We start from the raw sequence: 17,576 nt of genomic DNA, 5'->3' as shown, positions 1-17,576 counted from the left end.
CTAATCTGGAGCCCATCGTCCACCTGGAGCTGCTCAGGTATCTGTGTGTGCCAAGGTGCCAAAGACCGCAGCTGGCACGACAGGTTAAAAGACTTCAGGTCTGCTTGTAGTGTAAAGTTTGCTTTTTGGAAAATGCCCGAAGGCTGGCATAAGTGGTCCGCTGTCCATATGAACAAAATGGTGGCTTTGTTCTATGATGTAACACTGGCACCACTTTGATGTCTGTGCTCCATCACATGCCAGTTTGAGCGCCAGTCTGCTTAGATTCACTGAGCACATGTCGCCCACCATCTATGAGAGTCCCTTGATAGCCCAGGCTCTGGTTATCCTGTCGTTGTGGTCCGGTCCGGCCACCCTGATTCTTCATGTATCCCTGCGTTATGCCCAGCGTTGCCAGTCTAAGCTCAGACTCCACAGCACGCTGAGTCAAGTTTGGAAGTTGAACTGATAAAAAGTAAACGATTCAAAGACAGAAAGCTTGTGGGGCTGCCTGCTGGTAAGGCGCTATATGAAATGAAACATCAGCTAACTGCCCAGGCACACAAGGCCATCCTTTAGTAACTTTGTTTTAGCCCACTTAGGATTTTTTTTTTTTTTAACACATGCCATGTTTATGTTGTGCCAGTCACCTTCACCAGCAGAGAACAAAAGAGAAGAAAAAAAACCCGAAGTGTTTAGCTGTGACACCTTGAAGACGGCGCCACGTGCCCGCGAGGTGTAAACATGCCCGCCAGATCCTGCGCTGTATGTAGCGACTTTTAGCAGCTTCACTTTTCAGTGCGCTGCTTCTACTCAATCCTGTAAAGAAAAAGAAAAAACAAACCAAGCAACAAAAACAAAAGTGCCTTTGGAGCAGTGCTGGGACGGGGTGGGCACAAGAGACGGGGCTACTCAGTGCTCCTATGGCAGAGACAGCACCAAGTCCTGGCATCGCCCGTCTGGGAGTCCCACTGAGATATAAAGAGCAGCGCGTGGGGGCCACAGAGAGGTAAGGAGCAGGTGACGCCACACGACAAACCACCTCAGGATCCCAGATTAAGACCCGAGTGCAGCCATGTGACGGGTGACACCTCGGCACCACACCAGTTCAGATGGAGTGGAACCAGTGGGAGGTTTTTTTTATGGTGGCTGGAGTGCCAATTCTGCCAGCAGCCCCCAGGTTTTTCGGCCCTCATGCAGGGCTGGGTTCAGATTAACGTCATACTCAGGACAGATCCCAATGAAGTGGCATTTACGGGGTTCAAACTGGCAACCTTCCGATTACCAGTGCAGATCCCTCGCCTCAGAGCCACCACTCCGCTGGCACAGCCTGAGCAAAATAAGGCAGGGGCGTCACCCAGTCGTTGGACCTTCCGTGCCTATAAAAAGCGTTACTTTCTGTCCTGTAAACCTTGAGCACACTGAAGGATCTGCTTGATGTGACATCAGGGCGACGGAACTGTCAGCTTTCCCAACAAGCCTGATGGTCTAAATGGTGGTCTTCACGTTTATCAAACTTCCTCTCTTCCTAATTGTTCAATTTCTTTTGACAAGTGTGGCAGGGCCCACGTCTTCCTGCCCTCCATGGATGTTAAAGTAACACTCGGAATTCATATTTTTATTTCAGGTGACTTAGTCCTGTTGTATGCAGTAATGGCTGAGACAAAAATATTGATGTCTTGTTTTTATGCCAAATGGTCCATTATATTCATTGCATGTAAAGTTGAGTTTATGTGAATATTTCTGGGGAAAGGGGGTCCATAGCTTTCATCAGATCCTTAACGGGGTCCGTGGCTCAGAAAAGGTTAAGAAGCACTCACTGCCTTATAGCCATATGCTAAACAAATGAGCTTGATGGCCTGAATGGGCTCCCCACGTTTGTTCTTTCTACTGTTTTGAGCCCCAAGCTCTGGAGAAGACACAACGATGTGCACGACGGTATCGTGCTGCACTTCTCATCGGGCAGTTGCAGGTAAACAGGAGTGACAACAAGGCTTTAGGGAGGAACATTCCTCGATTTCTACCCCTCAAAAAAACTCCTTTAAACCCCTGAAAAAGCTTTTGTTGAGTTGTGCATTTTACAATTACAGAATCGCCTGCAAAATGAATTTCAGCATCGACTTTGTGAAACCATATATGAACTGAAACAAGTTAACAGTCACCTAAACAAATGTCACAAGTGAACCTGACTGACCAAAGTAGAAACGTCACTAGTGTGACCACAGACATACTGGGTATGGCACACACTCTGTCCATGTGACACTGAGGGCACAATAAACCCTTTGTTGCATTGCGTTAACTACACTCGTCGTCTGCTCACACAGCGTAGATCTGTCAAGTCCCCGTTTATCCGTTTGTTACAATTACAGCAAGTAAGAAGACTAAGATCGATCTGAACTGGGAAGGAGAGTTGGCCTCACATTTCAGTATGCGCTTTGTTACAATGATCCAGGACAATTGTGGTATATTTGTACAGTTATTTTATTGAGAGGCCACAGTCCTTGCATATTACAACTGTAGGCTTTTGTAAGGCAAAAGCGAGATGAATTCACCAGCTACATGACACAGAAATCAAAGCTTCAGGAGAAGGTCTAAGCCCAAGGACATGCAGCTAATGCTCCAAATGCAATGTACAGCGTCATATATACAAAACAACAGGGAAACAAAAAGAATACCTGACATTTTATGCAATTGGAACACAAAGATTATAAACACATTGGGTTTTTTTTTCCTGGAATGGTTAAAACGACATTGAGGAAGGAGTCTTTTTTTATTATTTCTTCTTCTTCTGTTTCTTGTTACGGTGATCTTAACTCGGGGTGACTGAAAAGCGTCGTGTAAAAAGGAAAGCAGCTCCACTCGTCTCGGACAGAATGAAGCAACAAGGACATTTCGTTTCTAAAATACCAACCCATTTAAAGAAAAGTCTTGGCTTTTGGTGGTCTGGGTGAAAAAAACGGAGTCAGGCCAACCGGAATACTCAATCTAAAAATGAACAAGCTATTAAAAAAAATAAAAACTGAAAATGTGTTCTCTTTTATTGTCAAAGGGCCTTCTTAGTATTTTTGTTGAATGGCATCCACGTAAGAAATGAATGTAACAAATAAGAGCCTAGTCACTCGTCTTCACAACAAAGATCCATCAAAATATGTACAGAATGTGTTTGAAGCTCCATATAGGTTTGCATTTAACAGGGACACACCTAGCAGTATTCCTAATATCTCACTGAACATCGTCAAACAAATGGTACTCCATATTGCTTGGAAACATACAGAAATGAAGTTCGAAATCAATGAGTCAGAGTTTGGTGCTAACTTTGTCATCACACAGCTAAAATGTCATTTTTCTTGTTTTTTTTTCTTCTTACATTACCATCATGGGCATTTTTAGAGCTGACAGAAATTTGCTAAAGTGGCTAACTGAACAACAGAGTTGGTACATGCATTGGTAACCATACTAAGTCAAAGGTGGGGCGTCAGGACTTGTGATCTAGTCGTCCTCCTCGTCTTCTTCGTCACTGTCCTTCATTGTTATTCCTTGGAGGCCACCTCCTTCGCTCACAGAGGCCGTGGCCTCCTCCAGTGTCAGTCTGTTACGAACGGTGTCATACATCTTGCTGTTTAAGGTCGAGTCGAGAACTCCCTGTAGCCGGAAATCCCTGTATTTTTTCTAAAGGACAAGAAAAAGAAAAGAAGTGAGTATATTTCATTTAGTTTTTGTTTTTTTTTTAAAACCTTTTACAAATTGCTGACAGGCACGGGTGTGCAGTCATTAGTGCTGCTGTCCTGGGTTTCAATTCCACCCCAGCCAGTATCTGTGTGGAGTTTGTTAGGAAAAAGCCCAGGGTGGTGTACCAGTCCATGGCAGAGCCCACTGCCACTCACACTCACGCTGAACCAACTTACAACAAACAAGCGTGAACCTAACCAGCTGCTTACCTGTTACTACACAACTTTAAATTGGACCAACACGAGTGACTGGGTACAGTATGTGCCCTGTAATGGACTGCCACCCCATCTACAGTTGGACTCCTGCCTTGCACTTAACTCTGCTGTGGTGGGTTCTGGACTCTGAACTGGTGTAATCCAGTTCCATAATGGATGTAGGGGTGGATAGAACTCGCCTATCTTGTTTGTGCCCTGTTGTGTAATGTGTAAATCTTATAGCCATGATGCTCTGCATAATGTTATGTGTATGGTGGGTTTGTTTCCTTAAAAGGTTTTGCCCCCCAACATACTTTCATAAAGTGACAAATGTTTGATTGCTTTCACACAAGTTGTTAGATCTCAAAGTGACTTATGACAAGTTTGGGTACTGTGGAGAATCAGCTTTCAGATGCAATATTAGTGCTAGATGGGTTTCATCCAGCCGAGTAGAAACAGCAGAAAGGGGGACTGGTGATTTATGGGACAATGGTGAACAAAAATTGAGGACAGTACAATTAAAACTAAAATGAGAGATCCAGACATTGAAACGCTGACTGAGTTTGTCCAAGTCACTGCCCAGGAGAGTAAGGGGCAACATCCTGGCAAACTCAGCAACAGAAATGATTCAGTCTGTACCGATAGCCTAATGATGAATCATTCTGAATGTTGGAGACTTCAAACAAGGAATCGCGTGTGTCAGTGAGGCCTGATCCATTCATGGACACTATAAGCTGACCCGCTCTATCCAAGTGTTAACGACTTTAAATATAAACCTCCGCTAGAAACTGAGCAGGTCATCCAAGCAGATCTGACCTCTAATTTTTTGGGGGGGAAGGTTTTGAGATGTTGTTTGTTCTTTGATTTTTTTGTTTTTTATTCATTTATTTTAGAAAGCTTTTGTAAAATTTTAATTTCCCCTTGGGGACAAATAAAAGTAAAATCCAAACATGGAGTAATAAATAGACAGGAAGTCATTCCTTATTGGCTACGTTTAAAGAGAGTATACATAAAGTGGTCCTTCAGGATAGCAGTGGGAGTGTTGCTTCTGAAGACAGTGTGTTCACCTCCTGGAGAGAGGAACTGATAGGAACTCGCTAATCTGTTTTAAGACTTTAAGAAACTGCTGTTATACATCTTAGGAGCAGGACAGACCTGATGCTGCTGCTACACAAGCAGTGTATTAACTGGACTTACACGCATACTTGATGTGTGAGATGCTGTTACGAAAGTGTAGAAGGCAACAGCGACACAGACGATGGTAGGTGAGCCACATAACTGTATCGCATCATTAGGATGAGGAATATGCGACGCTTGTATTGCCCATGAAAGAAATGAAGACAAAATACTTTTGTATGTCAGCATTTAAGATTGATGATTTGCTTCACTGCATCGGACCATTCATCAAATATTGAAGCCCACACTTTGCTCTTGTTGAAGCTTGCTGTCACACCGTGTTGCCTTGCAATGGCTGAATCCACACTTCTTTTCTCGGGCGTTTTCCTCTTCGCACTGACACATCTGTCTTGGATTTCCTTCCATTTCGCCTTACAAGTTTCCACATCCACTTCCAAAGAGCGGGCAATTTGATGGCAGCGGTTCTGATGGGCATGTTTGTCACTATGGAGATGTTGCTAGTAATCAAAAACTTGTACACACGTCACCCAAATTTTTGCTAGAACTGCATCTCTCACACATGTGACATTTATTTCTGGTGGCTCAGAGGACATGACAAAAGAGAGCTGGGAACGCATGGCAGCCTTGATGTGTGCGCTTAAGCATTCTGAGCGTCAAGTGTGTCGCGGCTCTTAATGGGGTTTCTCTATGTGTCTTGTTCATTGAATGTTTGTAGTGTTATGTGCGTTGACAATAATACAGTGAAGTGACACTGATGTGTACTATCATTGTCATGTATCCTATATACTGTATATCTATACTGGGCTTTAAAAAAAAAAAAAAAGAGGGATTTGGATTTGGCCTTTGCCCTCAAACAATTCTATTTAAAAGTGTAACTATATTATGTACACATCCTTCGTACTTTGGGGTGTGTAACACACATGTATTGTATAAACCTTGTATTCATTTCTTAACCCATCCTTGTCACAGGTATTATGAAATGCAAGATAGGAACCTACCCAGGACAGAAAGCCAGTCCACATTAGGACAGATTCACACTCACACACACGGAGTCATGCCGGGACAATTTAAAGTTACTATTCTACACGTCTCTGAGATAAGACAGGAAAGAACAAAACACAATGGGAAGACATTGAGAGGGCTGTTGGGGTACAAGGCAGCTGTGAGGCTCAGAGACCTGCTGCTGTGCACGTCCCGTTATACCTGACCCTGCTCACGCTGGTGGAAATGCATTTCAAGGTGACATCACACATGTGCAACCTAAACTAAAGTAAGCAGGGTATGAGGGTATTGGGTTACTATGGATGGGTGAATACAAAACTCATATTCTGTGAACTTCATATTAGGATTAAAGAGAAAAAAAGGAACCTCCCAGAAAATCAAACATCACGCCTTAGATCTGTTAGTAAGAGTGGAATATATTTGGGAAAAGCCAAAATGTCCTCAGCTATTGGTTCCTTCATAAGGTCCAGAAAGCAGGATGCTGGTATAATTATCAAAAGACTTTTTAAAGAGCCAAAAACTGAAATATAGAAGCTGAAGTCATTCACTTTATTAATGGAATCCCATCCAGCAGTTTATTGAAAAATGGTTGTGGGGAGCCAAGGCTAATTCTTATAACATCAGGAGTGAGCTAATAACCTGACGTGGATGGGATGGTGGTCCATCACAGGACACGCTCACAACCGGCCAGTCCAGAATTAGTTACTGAGAACTGAGAGAAGAGCATGTAGACACATGAACGTTCCACACCGACAGTGACGGCCTGGGCCTCCACCAGTGACCACGGGATCCATGAGGCAGCCCTTTATTTGAAACACAAAGAAGCCAAATAACCCACAGAAAAACAGAGCCAGAGAACTTGGCCTGCCCGCTTGTATACCCAGTAAGAATGCCCAGTACCAGTCCCTCCCTCCTATCAAGGTCTTTGTTTTTCTTTGACATGAGGACTATGGGCTGCCCTCACAGTTTCTGTTTCTGCTGTATTCAAGTCAGGCTGCAGCGTCCTTTTCCTTTTCTTTAGTTCTGTGTTGGACTGAATTCATATATTGATTTTGAATTTGGTGGTTTGTGTAGTCCTCTATATAAAATGCACTGCTATTATTTCTCATTTTTTTAATACAGATTAGTTTTGGCAAAGCTGTCTCGTAAAACAGCCTCAAGCATTCCACTAAATTCACTTTATTTTAATACTTGGCACCTGTCTGAGGAAAAGCTGACAGTACATACACATTTACAAAGACAAAACATTAGGATAAACGTTCATAACCATACAACCATTACATTCATAAGCACATCTAGCTATTTAAACTATCAGGAATAGGGAGGAGAGGGAAAACAAAACTGTATAACCCCTAAACAAAAAAGAAATTTTCCTGGTTAAATCACTATTATTTTACATTAATTTCATAAGGACTTCTGCATCCTAGTAATAAAAACTGTAAGTGGATTTGTAAAAGGTCAGGGGTCTCCTCTTTTTCACCCACGCCATGTCTCCACGAAGAAGGCAGGATGCTGTCATGGCACAAGCACATGCTGTTTAACAAACAAATCAAATCAAAGAACTCATTTTTAAAACCACAGGACCTACGATGAAGCATTTGCTACTGCAACCAATGGTAGGCAATGTGGGACAGGAGTCAGGCCATCAGATAACCCAATAATGGTGGTAAATGGACTGGGAATAAGAACATTGGCAGTGATTCAAGGCAACCCCCTGAAAGGTGGGCTATGCTACAAAAAATGAATATAAATGTCAACAAAGTTCTTTGAACCCAAAGATTTCTAGCAGAAAGGGGAAACACTCTTAGTTAGACCTACCAAAACAAAATAATCTGAAAGTTACGAAAATGCAAGCACACCCTGGCACTTGAAAGCCTCACAAGCTCTCAACCTGTGTAACACAGGAGGTTTAAATTCTGGTCCTCTGTAACCTTCTGCCCTGTAAATGTCTGACAGCACCCGGAGAAGATAACAGCCCGAGTGCCAAGGGCACCTCAGCGGACAGCTGCTTTTTAATGGGGTTTTCACATTACAGCACTGACACGGAGCGCTCACTGAATAATCATTTAAAACAAGTGAAGTACAAAATGATTATTTGTGTTGAAATTTAAATGTTGTCTTTGCTGTGGCTCTGAGGTGGTACAACAGAACTCATCCTTTCAAAGTTCACTTCCCAACGCTGATTTTGGTCCCTTTGTGGACTTGTAAACCCTATTAAGACAAAGAGCCTCTGGAAGGTTAGCACTGGGCCAGGGATCAGCTGATGGAAAAAGGACTGCTATGGTGGCAGGCGAGCGAAGAACAAGTGTATGATGTTTTGGGTAAATAGACCAGCCTCCCAATGTGGCAATCAGGGACTGTTCCTGTACAGGTAGATCCTTGGGTGGCATTAGAATTAGAATTAGAATTAGAATTAGAACAATCTAGACGAGAACAGGCCATTCAGCCCAACAAAGCTCGCCAGTCCTGTCCACTTGCTTCCTCCAAGAAAACATCAAGTCGAGTTTTGAAAGTCCCTAACGTCTTACTGTCTACCACACTACTTGGTAACTTATTCCAAGTGTCTATCGTTCTTTGTGTAAAGAAAAACTTCCTAATGTTTGTGCGAAATTTACCCTTAACAAGTTTCCAACTGTGTCCCCGTGTTCTTGATGAGCTCATTTTAAAATACAAGTCTCGATCCACTGTACTAATTCCCTTCATAATTTTAAACACTTCAATCATGTCACCTCTTAATCTTCTTTTGCTTAAACTGTAAAGGCCCAGCTCTTTTAATCTTTCCTCATAATTCAACCCCTGTAGACCTGGAATCAGCCTAGTCGCTCTTCTCTGGACCTTTTCTAGTGCTGCTATGTCCTTTTGTAGCCTGGAGACCAAAACTGCACACAGTACTCAAGATGAGGCCTCACCAGTGCATTATAAAGGTTGAGCATAACCTCCTTGGACTTGTACTCCACAGATCGTGCTATATAACCTAACATTCTGTTAGCCTTCTTAATGGCTTCTGAACACTGTCTGGAAGTTGATAGCTTGGAGTCCACTATGACTCCTAAATCCTTCTCATAAGGTGTACTCTCGATTTTTCGACCGCCCATTGTGTATTCAAACCTAATATTTTTACTTCCTATGTGTAATACTTTACATTTACTGACATTAAATTTCATCTGACACAAATCTGCCCAAGCCTGTATGCTATCCAAGTCCTTCTGTAATGATATAACGGATTCCAAATTATCTGCTAATCCACCTATCTTGGTATCATCTGCAAACTTAACCAGCTTGTTACTTATATTCCTATCTAAATCATTTATATATATTAAAAATAGCAGCGGCCCTAGCACTGACCCCTGTGGAACACCACTCATAACATCGGCCAGTTCTGATGAGGTTCCTCGCACCATCACCCTCTGCTTCCTGTGTCTGAGCCAATTCTGCACCCATCTAAAAACATCACCCTGAATTCCCACTTCTTTTAACTTGATGCCCAACCTCTCATGTGGCACCTTATCAAATGCTTTCTGAAAGTCCAGATAAATAATATCATAAGCTCCACTTTGATCGTATCCTTTTGTTGCCTCCTCATAGAATTCCAACATGTTAGTAAAACACGACCTCCCCCTTCTGAACCCATGCTGACTGTTCAGAATAACTCCTGTCCTTGTCATGTGTTGCTCAATCTTATCCTTAATAATTCCTTCCATTAATTTTCCTTATGTCATTTGTACCATTTTTTGTACTTTGTGTTCTCGCTGTCCTGTTTAACATTCCCATGTTTTTATACTCTGGGCTCATGTAGACAGTAGTGAAGTGGAATTAGATTTAGCACATTATCGTGGTTACTTAATAAGCTTTGCACTCACATAAAATAGCCTGCTAATGAAATACTACTCCTTTATATACAAAAAAAGTTTTATTTACTTTATTATTATGATGAGTGCTTACATTTTTTTGCATTACTTCCATTTGTCTTCAGTCTTTTGCTCATAAATCTATGGGAAAGTATTTCTCAGGTTTTGCCAAGAGAAATGTTGAGCAGGTTCCTGGCTTTTGTGAGATTTCTAGAAATAAGCAGATCAGTCTCCTAGACAGACACAACTACAATATTATCTTAAAGTTACAGAAAGTGATACCACTCTGCGACATCTGAGACCCTCACCAATGCTGACAGTGGAATCGCTGCTCCCAGTAACCTCACCTACTCTGAACCTCCGCTCATTTCCGTCAGTTTTTATTGTGGGTCTCCTGACTGAGCCGGACTCTGCATTTGTGCTGAAAGACTCGTTAACACAACTCAGAATAACGAGTGCTTGTGTCGTGACTGATCCGTGTTGATGTTGCCGTGGCTTTAACGCAGCCCTGTAAGTCGAATAACCTTTCTAACACTCCATGCTGGTCAGAGCCTTCTTGAGTCTTCTTTGGGTTTAGAGTCAGTTTATGAGAGTGTTATGACAAAGGTGGTAGAGGCGTAGACAATAATTCAATTATTGTTGTGTGAATAAATTACTTTTTTAATATTAATTTCATTATTGCTACTTGAATTGAGGAGACTACTGAAGCAATAATGTCAGACAGAGCATTGTAGATTTTGCAAAGGCAGTTACCGCTAACCAGAAGCACATCTTGAAGTCACAATGTAAATTATGTGCTGTAATAAAACACAATCCATACAATTAGATACTGTATATCTTTGACAGAATGAACAAAAAAGGACTATGCAGCTTGTGCTTCTGAATTTTGCTCTTCAAAGCACCACCATGCATTCACACTGAAATATTTATTGCATATCTAAGTACGAACTTCTGCTTTCAGGGCATGTTATGTCACCTCTGTGACCCCTTACAGTCGAACTAATAGATCTATTGTATGCAGAACTGCTTCAATTAATTCCAAGAATAATTTGGATTTGCATCCTGTAAATGATCTCTGGGACACATCCTTTACTGACAGCTGGCAGAAACACGCTCGCTTTCAGAGGAGCGAAAGAAAGGATGTATTTTCAGTGGATTGTAAATGACACTTGAGGTGTGGGAGCACTCTTTTCATGGGAAAAATAGACAAATACACCATTGATTAGCGTTGTTACCTTCAGCTCAGCGGTCCTGGGTTCAAATCCCAGTCCATGGACTGCCTGTGTGGATTTTGCACATTCTGTCCCTGTCAGTGAGTTTTCATCATCTGACAAAGGTTTGCGTATTAAGTTCATGGGTGGGCTGTGCCATATTCTGGACTGGTATCCCATTCATGGTTACCTTTTGCCTTGTGGTTCAGAAAATGGATAGATGGGCAAATTAAACCAATGTGGCAATTCCATGTGGTCTGAGTCTACATGTCATTCAACACAGTTTGAAATGCTGGTGACCAAAATACAGTCCTTGTTCAGTGGCGGTCTTTGCACCATTGATAGCAGCACCTCTGACAGGTGTAGTTTTATGAAAAATGCTGAATGCACAAAATGCATTAAAACGATCATTAAAATGTGTACCTCTAACCCTGAAGATCAATACAGGCTGCTGGTTATCAGTCTCATCAAACCTCCCATTACACTGGATAACTCTCTACAATCTCAGAAATGACGGACTTTGCTGTGAAATTAGTGCCACGGGCCAACCCTGAAGACATTGGTGACAAAGGCTGACCCACGGAGTGCACTTCATTTCTTTGGTAGATGGTCTATAGATGAAGGCCCATGAGTGAACTGCTAGTGCTCGTCTTTTCGGTGAGGACACAGAGACACAGGCCATCTTGTAAGCCACGGCCTACTTTAATTACAGCGCATTTCAGTTAAGAGTTGTCACCCGACCTGGAACCGGCTCCAGTTCTCAAAGTTTTAATCCACACTAGTCTCTGTGATTCTGTTGTTAGGTGTTTGCTCGTCTACTACAGTTTTTACTTTATTCATTCAGATGTATCTAATAAGAAGATTGGTGGTGGAATAGGAAGTGTGCGTACTGAATAAAGAAAATGTTTTACAAGATATTAGAATGAAACAAGGTTGGGGGTTTCAGAGGTTTTAATCTCCTCTCTTCCTCAATGAAAATAAACTATAATATAAATAAAACTTCTAGGAACTTCTAATGTAGCACAATGCAGAGATACTCTAAATAAGTCACCTATTCATCAGTTCTCTGAATATCCTAACTACAGTGTTGCTGACAATCAGAGGGCAAAACAGAAACAAAATCTGTGGGATGGCATCAATTTTTGGGTACACTTGCATACTGTACATACTGTTCTTCCTGCACCGCCGTCCCTTTCCATGAACTAATCAGCTAACATCAATCCATCCATTTTAATAAAGCAGCTTTTAATGTTACAGGATTTGAAAAAGCTGGAGGACAATCCTGACAGCATGAGGAATAAGGCTGAAAGATGCCAAGGATGGTTTAGTCCCTCAAACACTTGATAGAAACACACACACTGATACCAAGCCAATTAAGAGCTGCTAAATAACCCAAAATGCACTTTGTCGTCCGCAAGGAAGCCTGAATACTGCAAGATACGCAGGGAGAAGATCCCTCATTGGCTGTGAAGGCACAAATTGAGCCCAAGTACTGCGGAGCTGCGAGGTAACGGAGCCAATCAACGTGTCAATTAAACGACATGTGCTAGTCCTATGGATGGCAACCAAAACCTGCACCCTGGTATATTCTTTAGATGGGAGCCATAATAACCGAGTGACAGTGTTAGATAAAACTGTGTTTCTCATTAAAGGACTTCAATGTAAAACATAGTTTGAGAGTAAATATTCAATGTGCCATTATTTGGTTACAAGGCACTAACTGATGTTATACTGTATATCATCTAAAATAATTGAAAAAAATGTAATTCTCACTTAAGAGGATCTGCACAAAACTTTTTCAAAATCTGGCAGGCTCTGATAAATAACATATTAGAATAAGCATTTAAATTGAGGAAATGGATTCTCTCCCCTCTTTTTCTATTCTAACTATTATTAAAGTGCTACTCTGCCTACCTAGCTCTCTTTCTCATGGGAGGGGATCGATTTGTTTCAAACCAGTTTGGTTAAACTTGACTTGCATGTATGGAATGTCTTTTGATTTTAATAAAACTAGGGGGCTCTACTCGCCCACCTCCAGCTTTGGTTATCCAGTTTAAAGAGACGGTTAGTTTTATGGGAATTGTTACATACTCTTTGGATTCTCTGTGATCATAAATATACACCTGACTGAATTGTGGTTTCTTTGAAATTAAACTTGTCGTAGCTTTAATTGATGCGGGACCACAGATTCTCATAGTGTATGGTCCATTATGGTGTAAATCTACATTTTGTGCATTGAATGATGTGAACACAAAAAGATTATTGTAGACTCTGATTTTTTGCCTGTAGTGTTTGTGGATTTCACTTTCACCAAACAACAAATCTTTTCATTCTCGTGGATACGCCTCTTCGTTGGGAAGAAATACGACTTTTCCCTGATGGCAACACAAAGTAGATGATCTACAAGTCTCCGATTTAAACTTTAAAGTCTTACAATTTCTACGTACTTCTGACATATCACTTATGTCCATATATTTGATCTCTTTTTGCTGTTCCGTTATTTCACCGTTTGTTTGTGCTAATGCGATCTTTAATTTCTTTTTTTTTTTGATACTTTCGAATTCCACTGCTTTCCTAATCTCTAACCTGCTCTGCATGTGTATCGCGCAAACATTTTTGAACGTCTTTATGAAGTCTTTTATTTCTGACCCCGATTGGACCTACAAGGTTTGGTCCAGGCTGATTATTACTTTCCTTATTTTCAGAATTTGCACATAGCTGGCCTTTCTTCTTAGGTTAGTCGTTGGGGTGCCATCTAGAACATATCACATTTTTAAGAGCTGGGAGCACATGAAGTGTGTCTGCCAAAAGCATTCCAACAACTGTGAGGTCAGATGTCCGTGATCTTGTTTTAAATTGTTTGTAAGTAGGGCATGATGTGCAAAAGTGACCATCTCACAGGTCTTGCTTTCAAAGGCTGTAAAGTCTAGTCTGGTGGGACGTCAAAGTGTCTTTCCAAGAAGATCATGTCTCAACCCAAGACCTTTTATTAGAATATATATATATATATATAAATAAAAGGGACTACTTATTGAACTTTGGAGAGACATTCATCATCTAACAACAGTGCAGGAGTCTCCACTGAAGGTTAACTTCCTTGGATCAGCTCAGTCAGTCAAGTCAAGATTGTTTTTGGTAGGTGTTTGGACTGATGGGATGTTAAGGGTGCAGTCACTCTCTGTTCAAATGGTACCAGACTGGCAGCACTTCACAAGTGCAGTATATTTAAATGGAGTGTCACTGTAATACACTACACTGATGGCACTGTCCCTGAACATAACACCCTGGACACAAAGGCCAAGTTTTGATCCAAAGTTGAGAGCAGAGTCAGAACAAGCATTAACGATAAACATAACAGTTGCTAGAAAAGAATAAGAAGTGTTGATGATGTGGGTGTAGATGTATGAATGACATCACATAACAACATATTCCAAACTTCAATTCAGTGCCACGGGGCCAGAGTTTATCCTGGAAGCGCAGGCACTTAAACTAACATTTAGACAAGAAAGAGGCCCTTTCACCCACTAGGAGAATGTGTAAGCACCACATAGATGACAACTGGCTATGGGATTTAAACCCAGGGCAGCAAGTCTGTGAGACAGCAGAGCCAACCACTGCACTACCATGAAACCTTTTTTTAAGCTCTTCAATATTTAAAGGGGAATTGGACTCCTAGACGTAATGCAACCTTTCAAACAAGCCAAGTCCATCCATTAATTTTCTTAACTTACGTAGTTCTATAGGGTATTCAAAAAAAAAAAAAAAGCCCTGGATCATTTTCACCATGTGGAGTGCATTTCTGTCCAGAATTACTTCCATAGTAAAGGACCCCCCTTCAGAGCTCCAGTGCTGCTACTACCACCAATTCCACTGTAAGGCACCCCCTCTCAAATCACTCCAGTTAAGTGACATCAATTACTGGAGCAAAGTGAAGTACCCACTAAAAGCATATAAGAACACAGAGAATGGGCAAACTCACTTGAGACAATGTGTGAGTCGGGAATTAAACTAGAAGAAGCATCAGGATACCAAGTAAATATAAAACAATAAAACATCTGAAATGAGCGCGGTCGTGTATAAACCTTGTATTTTCTCTTATTTTACATTGTAGAGACAATAGTTTTGCATACGTTACCTTTACAATCCTGATAAGAATTTTCAGTTGATAAATGTGAAGTTGCAGGTCCATTCGGTCTGTCAGCCATGTGCCAATAAGATTCATTGAGCTGGTATACCATTGCTGAAAAAGAGACAAACAGCATTCTCCAGCACAAAAACAAAGAAAAAAGTCATAACTGTCATACTGCAGCAAGGCTGAAAAAGAAAACCATGCAGGCACACTTGTCATGACGAGCACTTCTGTGCAGAGACTGAAAGGCAGCACCTTGATGCAGACTAAACATGCAAAACTAGGAGGTTGTATGTTGAAAAGAATATAAAGGGTTACTGATGTAAGAAATGAAAATGTCATCATTTACTCACATCCATGACTTATGAATGCAGTTAAGTAATGCTCAGTTATTAGAGATAATGAAGGAAATCCATCCCAGCAGAGGTCTTTTGTGAGATGACAATGAGCCATTTTCTAATTTGATGAAGACTGCGGCTTTACAGTACGACTGCTTATTTCAAAAACCAAAAGCCTAAGGGGGTCCTGAAGTGGAAGTGAGAAGAGAGGCCAGCAGCTCCTCAGAGGTGAGGTGAGGAGTCTTCTCCTGTGCGCTGTGGCCACGTGGTACTAAGAACTACGATGTCTTTCTTTTACAGTGCTAAAGTGCGTTTGTAAACACTACACTGAAACATGAAACCCCACTTCTTGAACCTGACGTAGACGGACTGACTCAGGCTGATGTATGGAGTTGAAGTGCTGTTTTGTTCAGACTCTGGGGAGAACACAGCAAAACACATCTAGGGATTCCCTAAGCACTTGGTGAACAGCTACTTGAATCAGAAATGTTTTATTTATTATTAATTGTCTGCTTGCCCCTTGTGTTTCCAGTCTCCTCACAACTCAGTCACTTTTCTCCTTATTTTTCCCTTTTTCCAAACCTACCTGGCCACCTTTCCTCTTCCTCCCAAGTCTAATCTCAATTAGTTCTGGCAGCAGGAGGCCATTTTAAACTGCCTGTTGAATTTCACTTCTGGGTTTCAATTCACAGCCACTTTAAAATAGTGAGTGTGGAGCACAAGCAATGCTACAACTCCTTGGGGACAACCTCACCAGATCATATTAGGGCAATCCTGCATTACTGACCTGAAGCACAACCGCACAGAGGGCACTCTGCACCTCAGGCCATGAATCAGCTGCCTTCAAAAGGTTTTCTGACGTTTCTGATTTTTCCCTCCTTCCAGGCCGGACGCCCACTCCTTACACAGGTAACCCCCTGTCAGAGGTAAACTGTCCAAAGTACCTTTTGTGTTCAAAAATGATTACTTGGCTTTGTCTAGATCTTTAATCCAGGCTTCTTGATATTTTATAACTACAAATATTATTATCATTGTAATACCCTTCAGCACTCAAATTCAGTAGTCCCTACTGAGAACTTCTAAAACTCTTCAGCTCCACAAGAATCTGCCACTTCTTTTCTGACATTTTTTACAGCAACATTCACAAGGAAAACAGACGTAAGTAGAAAGAAATGAAGGTCTGCAGATGAGAACAGAGAGCTGAGGTGGGGCTCCTTTTGGCAAAAACACAAGCTGCCCTCATTAACAGCCAGTGGTGCTTGCTGTCCTGGAGAACCATCTCTGCTCCTCTGTGGCCCCGAACTGAATTAAGAGTTTGAGAAAGTGTGCACCCACTTGAAACATGCATGCCATGCTTTGAATGGAACCTGTTACAATACCAAACACAATTTGTGCCATTCCTAGTCAATTAATACATTGGATGATGAGAGTAGCTTACATTTTTATTTAGCATGTCAATGTATTACCATTAACCCAACAGCAGCATGTCCAAATCAATTGGTGGATGTGGCACTGTGTTTTATATGCCACGACAACAAAGTGATTTTCAAGTAATGATCCCATAGTCTAATGAAAACCCTACCCAGAATAAGATTTTCAGATTGGCTTTACCTCATTCGCAATTCTCACGTAGGAGTGTTACGCTGGAAATCGATGTATGTAGATTGATTGCCGTTTGAGAAAAGTGTCACAGAGGCAGACCTACAAAACATCTGTTTGATGATGCCAACATGAAAGCACTGCTTTTGGTCTGAACAATAGACCCTCGTAATACGGCTTTCAAACTCATAAGGTGGCACAGAATGGTTATCATGTACCTGTAAGTAGCACAGAATAACATCTTCAAATCGGCCTAATTCAATTCAGGGCTAACAGCACTGGGTGCGAGGCTGGACTCAAGTGTTGGAGGAGTGCCAGTCCATCACAGTGCCCACTCACCCACACGGAGCTATTTTAGAATTGTCATTCCGCCTAATATGCATCTACTATATCTGTGAGGGGGAGGAAAA

General features: G+C 41.6%; 1 protein-coding gene and 1 long non-coding RNA gene across 17 annotated transcripts in view; one reads left to right on the top strand and one right to left on the bottom strand.

Moving 5' to 3' along the window:
- The window catches only part of LOC120540581, a 105,619-nt gene that overhangs the window by 56,692 nt on the left and 31,351 nt on the right, over positions 1-17,576 (top strand). The window lies entirely within an intron of this gene.
- Positions 2,443-17,576, bottom strand: part of cadpsa (Ca2+-dependent activator protein for secretion a) — a 364,578-nt gene continuing 349,444 nt past the window's right edge. For all 16 annotated transcript variants that reach the window (XM_039771426.1, XM_039771431.1, XM_039771437.1 and 13 more), the window contains 2 exons: positions 15,236-15,340; positions 2,443-3,648 (listed from right to left, as the gene is read on the bottom strand). In XM_039771426.1, coding sequence (XP_039627360.1) covers positions 3,469-3,648; positions 15,236-15,340 — 285 coding nt within the window. In that variant the 3' untranslated portion in view covers positions 2,443-3,468. The remainder of the gene's footprint in view (positions 3,649-15,235; positions 15,341-17,576) is intronic.

Source organism: Polypterus senegalus, chromosome 12 (genome assembly GCF_016835505.1).
Source record: "Polypterus senegalus isolate Bchr_013 chromosome 12, ASM1683550v1, whole genome shotgun sequence".
Lineage (NCBI taxonomy): Eukaryota > Metazoa > Chordata > Cladistia > Polypteriformes > Polypteridae > Polypterus > Polypterus senegalus.
The sequence above is the reverse complement of the archived record's forward strand: the minus strand, read 5'-3'. Positions and strand labels throughout refer to the sequence as shown.